Genomic DNA, 14,851 nt, shown 5'->3' with positions numbered 1-14,851 from the left:
TCAGGGCACCGTCTTGAGCTAGTCCTTTCCCCCTTTTTTTTTTGAGACGGAGTTTCGCTCTTGTTACCCAGGCTGGAGTGCAATGGCGCGATCTTGGCTCACCGCAACCTCCGCCTCCTGGGTTCAGGCAATTCTCCTGCCTCAGCCTCCTGAGTAGCTGGGATTACAGGCACGTGCCACCATGCCCAGCTAATTTTTTGTATTTTCAGTAGAGACGGGGTTTCACCATGTTGACCAAGATGGTCTCGATCTCTTGACCTCGTGATCCACCCGCCTCGGCCTCCCAAAGTGCTGGGATTACAGGCTTGAGCCACCGCGCCCGGCCTCCCCTTGAGATTCACTTTGCCCATCTGTGAAGTGGGAGGATGGTGCCTTCATAGGGTCGGCGTGAGAGTTACACTGATACAAAGCATCAGGCACAGATAAGGCGCTCAGTTCCTAAGGGTCCCTGGGCTGTGTCCTTCAGCATGGTTGTGAGCAGCGGGGTGTCGGGAGTTTCTGCCCGCACCCTCAGCCTTCCACCGAGCCCATCTCATCACCCAGCTGTCCTTCCTCATCACCATCACCTACTTAGCTCCCCGGGTGCACAGCTGTGCACATGCATGACAGTCATATATACACACACATGCTCGTGTACACACATCACAGTCATATGCACACACATGCTCATACACACACATGACAGTCACATACACACGCTCGTGCACACGCATGACAGTCATATACACACACGCTCGTGCACACACGACAGTCATATACACACACGCTCGTGCACACACATGACAGTCATATACACACATGCTCATGCACACGCATGACAGTCATACACACACGCTCGTGCACATGCATGACAGTCATATACACACACTCTCGTGCACACACGACAGTCATATACACACATGCTCGTGCACACGCATGACAGTCATATACACACATGCTCGTGCACACGCATGACAGTCATATACACACATGCTCATGCACACACATGACAGTCATATACACACATGCTCGTGCACACACATGACAGTCATATACACACACACTCGTGCACACACGACAGTCATGCACACACATGCTTGTGCACACACATGACAGTCATATGCACACACATGCTCGTGCACACACATAAACACAGCTTCACCTCCCTCTCCTCCTTCTTCGTGCCTGGGGACAGTGAGAACTGAGGGTGTCCCTCCTCTCCCCAAATGGACTCAGTGCTGAGGGCAAGCACACCCCAATTTAGGCCAAGCCAAGCACTGACAATCTGACAACCTCTGCCACTTCCTCACTGTGTGACCTCAGGCAAGTCACTTACTCTCTCTGAGCGTTCCCTCATAGTGCTGTTGTGAGGACGCACTGAGCTGACGTGGGTAAAGCACTGAGAAGAGTGCATGGCACGTGGGAAGTTTGACACACGTATTAACTATCATCATCATTGCTGGGATATTATTCTGTCCACCAGCGCTCTCGCAAATCTGCTTATTCAAAGGCAGAAATGAAGATTCTTTTTTAAAATTTTTTGTTTTGCTTTCCCGTCTTACTCCAGGAACAGATTCTTAGGTGGACTCTCTCAATTTTAAATGTTGAAAATTAGCTGGGCGCGGTGGCTCACACCTATAGTCCCAGCACTTTGTGGGGCTGAGGTGGATGGACCACCTGAGGTCAGAAGTTTGAGACCAGCCTGAGCAACATGGTGAAACCCCGTCTCTACTAAAAATACATAGATTAGCAGGGCATGGTGGCAGACACCTGTAGTCCCAGCTACTTAGGAGGCTGAGGCACAAGAATCACCTGAACCCGGGAGGCAGAGGTTGCAGTGAGCTGAGATCGTGCTACTGCACTCCAGCCTGGGCGACAGAGCAAGGCTCTGTCCTACATACATACATACATACATGAAATGTTGACGATTAGTTAAAATGTGTAATTGCTATGTTACCAAAACACCACAGATCTGAGGAGGAGCCGTGGCCCCCAGGGGTCAACACACTGTACCCCCCACAGCTCCCCTAACCACACACACAGTTCCAGGTCATTCGGGCAGGCTGATCCCAGGAGCAGGTCTCCACGGCTGCAGGCCCCGGCGGGGGAGTATACCATGGAGGACCCCCTCCCCTGTCCCACCCCCTCAGGCCTCACCTGGACCAGAGGTAGGCGGCGATGGTAACGATGCAGGCCAGGGCAGAGATGACACAGCCCACGTAGGAGAGGAGGCTCAGGTAGTGCCTGTGCACAGCGTCCAGCTCCACCGAGGACACCTGGCCACAGGAGACAGGTGAGGGCTGGCCTCCACGTCCCCCACCCAACCCGCAGGCTTGCCCTGCGTGCCGGGCTAACCTGGGGTCCCTGGTGGGCCTAAGAACCTCCTCTCCCAACTGAGCAGAATGTGGTCCCATGAGTGAATTTTTCTGGAGTGGGGGCATCTTTAGATTTGACCACATTCTCAAGCAGCTTCCTGACCCACAGAGGCCAAGAACCCTTCATGAGAGAAGCCCTATTCTGTCCCGGCATTGATACTCCTCTATAACATTTAACATGGGAATAGGTTTCCTGTGAGGGAATGAGCTTCCCACACCCGGGGGTATCCAAGCCCCAGCTGGACCCCCACAGGGAGAATCCTACAATCCTGGGATCATGAATTCTGAGGTCTTGAGGGCACTGGAGGCCACCTCAGGGGCCTCATTAGAAACACTCTTGGCCTCAGCACTGCCAAATCAGAACCCTAGGTGAGGGCCAGGAATCTGCATTTTAGCACACACCAAAATTTGGGAATAAAGAGCTGACTTTACAAACCAGCTCTTTCACTGACTAGCTGTGTGGCTGCGGGTACACTGCTGAACCTCTCTGCGCCTGGGACACAATAGAAGCTACCTTGGAGAGCTGTTATGAGGAATAAATGACTGAATGCGTGAAAAGTGCCCATACAGAGCAAGCACACGGCCTGGGGTGTGGCTGCGAGGCAGGAGCGGGACCCTCACCATCAGCACTGCGAAGTAGGTCAGGTGGTTGCAGAAGCAGGACGTTTGCATTTCTCTCCTGACGGTCTCACACCCAGCACTGCTCCAATGCCCTGGGCTGCTCACTGAGGAGGGGACGGCATGCGGCTCCAACCAAATCCAGTCCCCCAGGACCCCACTGAGCCCACTCCCAAAAGCACGACTGCGGCTTTCTTCCACCAGGCCTACCCGAAGCCTGCCATCGCCCTCTCTTCAAAGTCCACCTTTCTCCGAGAAGCCCTCGGTGATTAACCCCACCTCCCTGACTCCCCCAGACTCCATTTCTCTTCCGGATCCTTGTCTGGCCCGGAGATCCCCACATACTCACATATCGGGTCTTCAACCCAGAACACACACTGCAGGGTCACATTCTTCTGTAAGGACAAGAAAGACGGAGAGTGGATTCTGTGACAGTCCCCCCATTTACGGGCCAGGCAGAGGAAGTCTAGAACACAGTCAAGCCACCACCTGCCCCATTTGGACCTGACTGGCTGGAGCCCTCAACCAGGCAATCTTTTCGTTATGAAGACAAATGAGTCTGGAGGGCAGGAGCGGAAAGGGTGACATGGCCAAGAAGGGACGCTTGTCCCCGTGACGGCTGGCCCCACTCACCGGCTGCGGCTGGTGCTGGAAGGTGAGCACCACGGGCTCCGTGAGGTTGGCCACTTTGGTGTTCTGTACCACAATCCCCAAGACCTTCTCACCCAGGACTTGGCTGGAATTCTTGTCCTGGATACACGGGGTTGGGGGAAGAGAGTAGGGAGGGAGTTCAGGGCTGAGAAGAAGGGCCCAGAAGCCCCTAACTCTCTCTCCCAGCATATTCCCTTGAGATGCTGAGTCTCCCTCTGGAACCAATTGTGCCCATGTAGTCATTTACACTATAGTAAGAACAACATTGCTTGGCCCTCTCACAGGGAGATTTGCACATTGCAGCGCAACTTCTGACTTTACAAGGGAAGGCTTTGATTCCCAGAGGAAGGAGCTCATCTGCATGCCTTCTTTCCACCTCTGTCTGACAAAAACTGCTTTCCCCTGGGGAGCCATGGGGGTGAGGGCCTCGTACCTGAAACAGGGCTTGGCTACTGAAATCCACCAGGAGGAGCCTCTTCTCAGTCTCCCGCCTCCCGCTCCTGGTCCTCTGGAAGAGCGTTCGAGGCAGCAGCACCGAGTACTCCAAGATCTCGCTCTGCTCCTCCTACAGACCAGGGTCCCTTTAGGGCTCAGCCAAACACAGGCCCCCAGATCCGTGCACCCCGCCCCAGCACACACGCACCCATCCCTTCCCGGACACTGCCACCTCTAAGCCCATTTCTTCAGAAGCCAAGCCTGACTCATGCCAGCCCTCCCTTCCTTGCTCCCAGCTCTGGCTGGGGAGCCCTGTGGTTGGACTCCAGGACTCCAGGACTCCAGGACTCCAGGGCAAATAGGCCTGGGAGAACCACGTGGTGGTGTGTTGTCTGGGGCTTCAGATGCCAGCTCTGCCTACAGCAGCCAGGTGGGGGGTGGCCATGTGGGCAGGGCACGTGGTTCCCAGCTAACCAGAGCCACTCAAGGGGCAGTCTCAAGACAGGGGTGCAGCTGGGCACAGGGGCTCATGCCTATAATCCCAGCACTTTGGGAGGCCAAGGTGGGAGGACTGCTTGAACCCAGGAGGTCAAGACCAACCTGGGCAGCAGAATGAGACCTATCTTTACCACTATGTGTGTGTGTGTGTGTGTGTGTGTGTGTGTGTGTGTGTGTATGTATATATATATATATATATATATATATATATATATATATATATATATTTGAAACAGAGTCTTGCTCTGTCACCCAGGCTGGAGTGCAGTGGCGTGGTCTCGGCTCACTGCAACCTCCGCCTCCCGGTTTCAAGCAATTCTCCTGTCTCAGCCTCCCAAGTAGCTGGGATTACAGGCACACACTAACACGCCCAGCTAATTTTTGTATTTTTAGTAGAGCCAGGGTTTCACCATGTTGGCCAGCCTGGTCTCAAACTCCTGCCCTCAAGTGATTTGCCTGCCTGGGCCCCCCAAAGTGCTGGGATTACAGGCGTGAGCCACTGTGCCTGGCCTTACAAAGAGTTTTTTTTAAGCCAGGTGTGGTGGCAAGCCTGTAGTCCCAGCTGCTCATGAGGCTGAAGTGGGAGAATCACTTGAGAGAGACCAGGAATTCGAGGCTGCGGTGAGATATGATTATCGCACTGCACTCCAGCCTGCGTGACAGAGCAAGACCCTGTCTCAAAAAAGAAAAAGAGAAAAAGACAGGGGTGCATGGCAGGCATTCAGGAGCCAGACTTCCGTTCACACAGGTGGCCCCAGGAGACTGGCACAGGAATCAGGTCCTGCCACTGTGCCAGGCAGGGTCCTCAATTCCATGGTTGAGCTACTGACTGAGGATGGCTATCTATCCTTGGGCCTGGAACCTTCCAGGGAGGCCCTGGGGAGAGGCTACGGGGGCACTGAGCTTCGGGGAGTGCTCACAGCCCCACCTCCTGGCAGCCAGGCCCAGCCCGCACCTGCCTCCCACCCGGGCCGGCCCCTGACCTCCTGCCGGGAGTGGATGTGCAGGTCCTGCAGGCCGGCGGTGGGCTGGAGCTTCCATACTGTGGCATTCACCCGGTCCTCCTCAAAGGACACCGTGTCCCCCACAAACCTCACGGAAGTCAGCTTCGACTCCAGGTTCTGCAACTGCCTGGCAGGGAGGAGAAAGCGGCAGTGACGGTGGGGAGGGGGCCGGCCGGCAGCTAGACGGAGGCAGGAAGAGGAGAGACTCAGACAGAGACACAGGGCAGGGGCAGAGACAGAGAGAGGGGCGGGGTGGGCAGGAGAGCGTAGAGAGCCCTCAGAAGAGAAAAGCCGGCACCTGAGCGATGGAGAGAACGACTGAGCTGGGGAGGGGCAGACAGAGGAGGCGGGGCCTGGGAGCCACAGGAAAGGAGAGCGATGGGGTGGTGGGGGCCGTCCTGGGAGTCAGCACAGCGGGTACAAGCCCAGCTCTGCCTGTGCCAACCCACTCTGTGGCCTTGGATTGGCTCTGCCATCTCTGAGCCTCAGTCTGCTGGGCTGTGCCATGGGCCACCCGTCCTTCCTTTATGTCGGGGAGGAGAGCTTGGGATGGCAGGCGCGGGGTTGGTTACTGACTCAGACAGGAGAGGGCTCTGCATGGGGGGTGTGTGCTGACTCCCAGGGGAAGGAAAGAGAATCAAGGAAGTATTCTAGCCCCACGGAAGGCCTCCCGGTGGCCCCCACTCCAGGTCCAGGCTCTGATCCCTTCCTGGATCCCCTTGCTGCCCCGGCACCATTCTTACTGGCTGGCGGGGGCGGCCGACGGTCTCCTCGAGGCCTTCTGGGGATGCTTCAGGAACTGGCTGAGCAGCTGGAGGTCCCTTTTGAGCTCGCACATGTCCACTGAGGCATTGTGAGCTGCCGTGTGGGGAGAACCTGGGGGAGGGGTGGACAGGCCCCCACCGAGGCTGCTGATTCAGGTCCCAGGAGCCTCCCATTCTGCCCCATGCCACCCCGACATGACTCTGAATGCTTCGATCCTTACTCTACAAAGGGGAAACTGAGGCTTCAAGAAGTCGAGTGGAGGCCGGGAGCGGTGGCTCACTCCTATAATCCCAGCACTTTGGGAGGCCAAGGCAGGTGGATCACTCGAGGTCAGGAATTTGAGACCAGCCTGGCCAACATGGTGAAACCCAGTCCCTACTAAAAGTACAAAAAAATTAGCCAGGTGCCTGTAATCCCAGCTACTCAGGAGGCTGAGACGGGAGAATTGCTTGAACCCAGGAGGCAGAGGTTGCAGCAAGCCAAGATCGTGCCATTGCACTCCAGCCTGGGCTACAAGAGCGAAACTCTGTCTCAAAAAAAAAAAAAAAGAAGTGGAGTAGACGCTGCCAAGGTCACTCAGATGAGGCCGACCCAGGGGCTGTGTCTTACAGAACCCGCCAGCAATGCCAGCCCCAGCGGGACGGGGTGGGATGCGCCCTGCTCAGCAGCCTCCACAGGTGCCCTCAGCTACACACACGGAACAGGGAGGGCCCAGCCAGGCCTGCTTAGGAGGGATGTCGGGGGCTTGGTGGTGGTTCCTGGGACTCCACACCCATCAGCCTCCTTGACCCCAGGCTCGGCCCCTCTGCCCAGGTAGCCTGTACCCAAAGGCGGCCGACTCGGGTATCTCCAGGGATCAGGTGGGACTCAGATGAGGAAGACAGACAGTGGAGGTTGAGGGGTATATTTTCTGTGCCACCGAGAAAGGTAGGCCCTGCGTAGCCCCATCTTTTGAATGTATCACCCAAAAAACCTGGGTTTTAGGTGATTCGGAAACTGGTGCATGTTTTTAAAAACCTTCTACAGGTCAAACAAGACGAGGCTCAGTCTGGTCTTCAGAATGCCAATTTGTAACTAGGACTGACTTTGCCCTAAATCCTCCCACGTTGGGAGCAGAAGCCCAGCCTGGGGTGTGGGGACCCCCCTGGGGGGTCTGCCCTGACCCCTGCCTGTCGCACTGGAGATGATCAGTTAGCCTGTCACACGAACATAATCAAAGTGCTGTGCCCCCAACCCCTGACAGCCCTGCCTCAAACTTGAGGTGCTGGAGAGACATGAAAGCCCCCCAGTAGACCCTCAAGCTCCTTCTGATGCTCCTCCCTGCCTGGCCTCCACTCAGCATTGAATGGCGCTGAATGGTAGTGGCCACATGGTACCTGCCACACTCCAGGGTGAAGATGCAGCTTCTGGACCTCAGAGTCAGTCCCTCCCCAGTGCTCTCCTGACCTTTGACCTCTCATGCTCCACCTTGACCCCCACTCCCCTCCAATCAGCTGCTGGGTTCAAATCCTGGCTCTCCCATTGGCTAACTGTGCACCTGTGGGCAGCCTCTCGGTGCCCCAGTTTCCTCCTCTGTGAAATGGAAATGAACAATCTACACTGATGCTGGGGAAGAATTCTTCCTTGATCTTCACTCCGTTTCCAGTCTCTGCTCTCCCACCCTGTTCAGACCTCATCCTCCTTCTCCAAGACCTTCTCTGCAGCCTCAGGATGGACCCTTGCCCCTCCATCCTCACCCCTGCCTGCCCACAAAATAACCATCGAGGGACAGTGGGGCCAAGCGCGGTGGTTCATGCCTGTAATCCTAGCACTTGGATCACACTCCTCCCCTCCTCAGACACCTTCAATGACTCCCCAGTGCCTGTGAGTAAAGCCCAAGCTTCATGATCTGACATTGCGAGCCCAGTCCACTTTGCCCACTGCCCAGTTGTTCCCTCTGCCTGGAAGTTGCCTTACTGTGGAAGGAGAAGGTGAACCTGGCGGCACTGGGCAGGCTGATGTTCTGAGGGCTCCACCAGGAGGTGACAGAGGTGGCGAACAGCGGGAGACCCGGGGCCAGGCTCTCCTCCTGGTGCTGGAAGCAGAGGAGGCTAGAGGCTTTGTCACTCAGCAGGAAGTCATGCTTGCCATAGAGAAGATGCAATCTCCCAGCGTGTCGGTTCCAGTAGAGGCAGAAGTGGTAGAGGCCCCTGGGTTCGGGGAAGGCTTGGGAAGTAGGGTGGGCTGCAGGGAAGGGGGCGTGGACTGTGAGGGCCTCCTCGGAGTTCTCGATGGAGATGCGCAGGTCTGGCGTGGGTTTGTAGTGGAGGCTGCTCCTGTGTGTCTGGTTGCGCTGGCCGCAGAAGCGAAAGTCTTCCTTGTGGCCCCTGCCGTGGGCACCTGAGGAGGCAGAGGCTGCAGATGGCACCCCGTGGCAGGGGCTGAGCAGAAGCAGGGAAGGGGACAGGCCTTGGGCTGAGAACACATGAACCTGGAGCCTGAGACTCACACACATTCCAAGGGTCTACAAAAATGTGTTAGTCTTTCCCACTCAAAACTTATCAGCATCAAAATATAAAAAGAGGAAACTGAAAACGAGTAGTAATTTCAAAGGCAAAACAAATTTTTAACAGCAATCAAGTAATTTAATGAGGTCATGGCTGCCACAGACGGTTGTGCAGGTGGCACACTGCACAAAAATGCTCTGGCTGCAAAGGTGAGCTGGGCAGTATCCCATCCATGTTCCATACCCTAAGCTGTGCACTGCAGGGCTGCGTCTACCAAAAGGAAGGAGTATCTTTCTTTTCTCCAAGGTACCCTCCACTAGCTGAGCTGTACCTGCCTAAAGGAGTGCTGGCAGCCACCCTAGGCACAGAGGCATTTTAACATAAGTCCCAGCAGCCCCGGGGCACCCCTGGGAAGACCTGCCTTGGACCAGGAAGAGCAGACTCAGCAGGAGCAGTGGTCTCTGCAGGAGGCACTGGGCAGTCATCTTCCTCCCGCGAAGTCACTCTTGGAAGTCACCACCTGGAAGAGGCCAGGAGTGTTAGCTGGGAGTCTAGACTGTGTGGGGGTTGGGCTGGTCCTGCAGAAGAGGAGGCCAGTGTCGCAAGGATGTGGGAGGTGAGGTGGAAATAGCCCATGGACCTCCCCAGAGCAGCCAGAAGCTGATCTTCAAGAGGCAGTGGGGCCAGGCTCGGTGGCTCATGCCTGTAATCCCAGCACTTTGGGAGGCCGAGAAAGGAGGATCTCTTGAGCATAGGCGTTCAGACCCACCTGGGCAACATAGTGAGACCCTATCTCTACAATAAATAAATGGAATTAGCCAGGTGTGGTGGTGCATGCCTGTGGTACCAGCTACTAGAGAGGCTGAGGTGGCAGGATCACTTGAGCCCAGGAAGTCAAGGCTGCAGTGAACTATGACCACGCCACTGCAATCCAGCCTGGGTGACAGAGTGAAACCCTGCTGGAAAAAAAAGAAAAGAGGCGATGGCTGTCCAGAGTCCAGCTGAGTTCCAGTCTCAGCTCCGCCTTTTGCCTGCTGCAGCACCTTGTGTAAGTCACTCAAAATCGGGCTAACCATAATGCCTCTCTCCTGGACCCAGAGTGACAGGTTGATCTTGTCTAGAATCTGGTGGTGAGGGTTCCACTTGGAACCGCCACCACCTTGCCCCTCCACGCCTGGAGGGAACACAGAAAAAAGGGGGGTCCCAGAGTTCTCACCAGCTACCTCCCTATTATCATTCCTGAGACTTAGCTCAGAGGACACCTCCTCCAGGAAGCCTACCTCAACTCCCTCCACAATCAGGCCCAGCCTCCTTTGGTTCCCACCACTGGCCAAAACCTCTCCCCATCCCCCATCAGCCTCCTCCAGGTAGTGGGAGATGGTGTGTTCCCTCCTCCTCCGTCAGCCAGGGAGCACCTGATCCACTCTGTGAGCAGGGCCTGGCGTACTGAGAGGTTGCTGGATAACGGCTGTGGGGATGGAGAGTGAGGGAACTAAAGGATCAACGGCGCCCTCTACAGGAGCCAGAAGGCAAGGGCGCTTCCTATCATGACCGCCAGGGGGAGGCAGTTTCCCGGGCCTGGAGCAAAGGAACCATGGTCTCCACTGAGGGCTAGGACTCGGTATTGCCCTAACCTGGCATGGATGGGGCACATCTGACCCTCCGAGCTCTCTATTAACTGAGCGCCTGCTATCTGCCAGCCTCTGTGTTAACCTGTCCCACCTCTGCACCTCTGCCCTGATTCTCACTCCAACCCTATGAAGTGGGTACTGCTGTTGGTCCATTGCACAGATGGAGAAACTGAGGCCCAGGGGCCAAATGACTTGCTCCAAAATGCTCCCGAGGCCAGGGGCTTTCCCTGCCTGGTCAGGAGTGTAGTGCCTGGCGGGGAACCTGAGGCCCTGGCACTTGTAGAGTTGCCAGGAGGCTTGGCCCTCCCTACAGCCAGCTGGCCCTGTGGCAAAGCTGGGGGCTCACGGACAGGCAACCTCATCCTGTGTAGCATGGCAGCTGGCCACAGGGACAGAGGAACTCACTGGCCACAAGCCAGAGAATACACACAAGAGTATGAGTTTGAGAGAAACCAAGGAGGACTTTCAGGAAGAGGTGGCTTTGGAACTGAATCATTGAGGGCAGCATTAAAGGGAGGGGTGTCCCAGGCAGGAGCTGAATATCTCCTTCCTAGGCCAGTTCTCCCTCGAACAAACCTGGCCCCTTCAGTCAAGAGCCAATCTCCTGCGTCCCACCATGTGAAATGGAACCCCAATTTATCAGGCATTGTCGTTCAGTTGTAGGTCAGACAGGCTCATCATCTGCCCCTGACGGCATCACAGGACCCTTTGAGAAGAAGGATGTGGAAGGTGTTTTAGGGAGGGCGCCGTTTCCCAGGTTGTGATTTGTAAGGTTTCGCTGTGTCTTCTCTCAGCAAGGAAACCCAACATCCGGGGACAGGGACACGTCCCTCCCAGACCCCCTCTTTCCTTCTGCTTCCTGTCAGTCTCTGTTGCTGTCCCCCTGGTTGTCAGTCCAAATGCCACTTCCTCCAAGCAGCCCTCACTGCTACCACAGCTCTCCACCTGTAAACTCGAAGCTGACAAATCATTTGGAGAATTTGGATCCAAGGCCCAAAGAGGGCCAGTGACCTCTCAAGGTCACACAGCAAGCAAGGAGGGAACCGACCAGAATCCAGCATCTCCCTGGCTCACTGGCCTTCAAAGTCAGTCAGAACCACTGCCTCACGTTAGCCCTCCTGGATTGGCCCTTGAGAATAAGGGAGGGAGTACAGGTAGTGAGCTCCCCATCACTGGAAGGAAACAAGTGAAGCAGCACCAACATGGGGTGCCATGGAAGAAATCCAAACACACACAAGGGACCAACTGTCCCTGCCACTTCCTGAGCCATCCTCACTCCACCTCAGCTGTTTGAACAACTACTCCAAGGTGGACAGCTCTGGCCCATTAACATGCTTGAGGTTTGACGGGGAAGAGCTGCCTGGCTTCCTTTAACCCATGGGGTAGACTCTAGAGCCAGACAGCCTGGGTTCAAATCCTGACTCACTCACTAGCTGTGTGTCCTTGGGCTAGTTACTCACCTCGCTTTCCTCACTTGTAAAGAAGAATACAGAAATCAAGCTCACCTCAAATGTCATGTGAGAATTAAATGAATTGATACCTGTAAAGGGCTTAGAGACAGGGGCCAGGAATCTCCGCTAAGTAACTCCATACTTTCTAACCAGTTCATGTCTGCTCCTATCTCGGCCCCCTGGGCCTGTCACAGGCCCCTCCTCTCTGTTTCCCACTCTTCCGTGCCACCCCTAGCAGCCAGCTCACCCACTGGAGCACCTTGAGGGGAAATTCTTACTGCATGAAGTTTCCTTTCCGGGAGTCCAGTGGAAGGCTGAAACCCCACCCAGAAAACTTCCCTCCTCCAGAAGCCCCTGGAGGCAGGAGAGCTGGGCTGGGGACGAGAAAGTTGCCATGCAGATTGGGCAGGGGGAGGGCACCATCCCGCTTGTCTGCTTAGCGCCCCTCCTTCATCCCTGCCTCTGCCACCCGTCCAGGTCAGCCCCACGCACACACAACTGCCACCTGCCCACGCACCCACCCAGGCTCCAGGGATGTAGCATGAGCCTCCACACAGACTCCCGGGATCTGACCTGTCTCAGCCTCTGGAGCTTCGAAACCCCAGCGCTACAGGGCCTGTCATTGCGCTCAGTACCAACCACGGTCCCGAAGGCAAGGGCCTTGCCTCAGCTCCCAGGGAGCCAGAGGAGGCAGCTGAGCGGGGGGTATTCTAGCGACACCCCCACAATGATCATGTCAGTGGTGACATCCACGTTATCACACCAAACTCTCAGAACCATCCTGTAATTCGGGTCCAATTGCTACCATTTTACAGATGCAGACACTGAGGCTGGGGAAGGCTGTGTGTTCTCAGATCACGTGGACTTAGGGCTGAGCCTCCCCCTCCTTGTAGAGCTGGCACTGGTAAAGGCCCCAGAGATGCACGTCCTCCCCGACCCCCTGGCTTTAGAATCCCCCCAAAGGGAAGGAGAGGAGCAGCACAGAGAATCCAGCCTGGAAATAGAGTGCTGGGGCCAAGGCCCAGGAAAGCCCCCACCACCCCCCGCTGGCCCTCCAGAGCGGCGGCTTTTGACCTCAGACCTTCCGTAAACATGCACAGGACAGAACAGGCTGGCCCAGCCTGACACAATGGGGGCCACATCGCAGGGTTCCCCAAGGATCTAGCAGAGTGGAGGATGGCCAGAGTTTGTCTGAGCTGAGACCCCACCCCACCCCCAGCCCATCCCCCAGGGCTCCAGCTCCAGTTCCGGCTCAGCCTTGCCCCTCTGCATGGTGGGCGGTCGGGGGGGGGGCCCACAGCTCACTTTCTCCCGGCGGTGGGGGGGTGGCCTGAGTCACTTCCTTGTGGAGCCACGAGTCACCGCTGCCCAGGCCAAGCTCCTGGAAAACCCATTTCCTCCTCGGAGATGGAAGTTGAGTGGACGGGACCTGGACAGCTCTGGGATTAACCCTCCCGGGCAGACACCTCGCTGCTGTCTCCTGCCAGGAAGACTCCTGCACCTGGCCCCCCCGCTGCTTCCGTCTTCCCTTTACACACAGCAGCCACTGCCCGCCCCTGAGCCAGGCATCCCACCCCCAGACCTTTGCCCCTTTCTGTCCCTTTGCCTTGGATGGCACCTAGCCCTGTGACATTCCACTCATCTTTGAGGCGAGCTGAGACAAGCCCTCCTCATGAAGCCTCACCTGCCCGTCCATTCCTCGCCAAAATTAACCCGCGTTCCTGCGGGCAGAGACCCACCCTGAACACAACATGCCCCCCACCCTGCATTGTCACAGGCGCTCACATCGGAGGCTCCCAAGCCTGCCTGTGGGTCAGACCTCCCTCTGGGAGTGCGCTAAAATGCAGATTCACAGGCCCGGGCCACGGAGCATGTGATGGGGTGGGCTTGGGAGCCGGGCTTCAACAAGCATCTCGCTGAGGGACACACTGCAGGCTTGGGAACCATGGGTTTATGAACCTGGGATAGGCACCAGCAGGTTTAGAGACAGTCACAGAGGGGAGGGACCGGCCTGCAACCCTCAGCTGCTAGATGGCAGGGCCTGGACTGGGGGCCAGGGCAGCCCGCCTCCCAGCAGCGCCTTTTCCCTGCCCTGTGAGGCGGACCCGCCTGGTTCCTCTGTGGCTTCCCCTGTGGCTTCCCCCACATTTCCCTGCCCTGTGACGTGGACCCGACGGGCTCCTCTGTGGCTTCCCCAGCATTTAGCGGGGCCCTGGAAGGCGCCTCCTGAAAGACACTGGGAGAAGAGCTGGCATCGGGTGGGGGAGAAGTGGTGGGAGGGGAGCTCCGGAGGCCTTCTCCAGGTTCCAGCCTAGTCTTGCCCACCTGGAGGCCTTCCACTCAAGTGGGCCCTCGCTGGGAGAGGCAGGGGGGAGGCCCCAGCCCAGCTTCCACTGCCCCAGCTCCCCTCCCGTCACAGCTGCTCTCCCGTGGGCTGCTGAGGCTCAAGATGGAGCTGCTGAGCCTTTGGAAGCAAGGATTTGACCCAAGGGGTCGGGGGGGCGGGATGAGGATGAACTCCTGTGAGTTACACAGGCATGTGGGTGTGCATGTGTGTGCACGAATGCATGTGCATGTGAGTCTGTGCATGAGGGTACATGAGTGTGTGTGCCTGTGCATGAGTGTGCATGTGTGTGAGTCTGTGCATGAGTGTGTGCCTGTGCATGAGTGTGCATGTGTCTGTGCATGAGTGTGTGTGCCTGTGCATGAGTGTGCATGTGCGTGTGAGTCTGTGCATGCGTGTGTGCCTGTGCATGAGTGTGCATGTGTGTCTGTGCACGAATGTGTCTGTGCATGAGTGTGCATGAGTGTCTGTGCACGAATGTGTATCTGTGCATGAGTGTGCATGAGTGAGTGTGCATGTGTGTGAGTCTGTGCATGAGTGTGTGTTCATGTGCATATAAAGAGATGCAGGGGGCCAGGAAGAGAATGCGAGAGGTCTGGGAACTGGGCAAGTTA

General features: G+C 56.6%; 1 protein-coding gene across 13 annotated transcripts in view; it reads right to left on the bottom strand.

Moving 5' to 3' along the window:
- ADGRG1 (adhesion G protein-coupled receptor G1) overlaps positions 1-14,851 on the bottom strand; it is a 44,794-nt gene that overhangs the window by 6,096 nt on the left and 23,847 nt on the right. For all 13 annotated transcript variants that reach the window (XM_064383120.1, XM_064383122.1, XM_064383116.1 and 10 more), the window contains 9 exons: positions 9,233-9,331; positions 8,282-8,704; positions 6,304-6,436; positions 5,540-5,687; positions 4,057-4,188; positions 3,606-3,722; positions 3,322-3,367; positions 2,976-3,079; positions 2,137-2,255 (listed from right to left, as the gene is read on the bottom strand). In XM_064383120.1, the coding sequence (XP_064239190.1) occupies positions 2,137-2,255; positions 2,976-3,079; positions 3,322-3,367; positions 3,606-3,722; positions 4,057-4,188; positions 5,540-5,687; positions 6,304-6,436; positions 8,282-8,704; positions 9,233-9,296 (1,286 nt within the window). In that variant the 5' untranslated portion in view covers positions 9,297-9,331. The remainder of the gene's footprint in view (positions 1-2,136; positions 2,256-2,975; positions 3,080-3,321; positions 3,368-3,605; positions 3,723-4,056; positions 4,189-5,539; positions 5,688-6,303; positions 6,437-8,281; positions 8,705-9,232; positions 9,332-14,851) is intronic.

The sequence above is a fragment of the Aotus nancymaae genome, unplaced genomic scaffold (genome assembly GCF_030222135.1).
Source record: "Aotus nancymaae isolate 86718 unplaced genomic scaffold, 86718_ANA_hifiasm-v0.15.2.pri h1tg000030l, whole genome shotgun sequence".
NCBI lineage: Eukaryota > Metazoa > Chordata > Mammalia > Primates > Aotidae > Aotus > Aotus nancymaae.
Note: the sequence above shows the minus strand (reverse complement) of the source record. Positions and strands in the feature narration are given on the sequence as shown.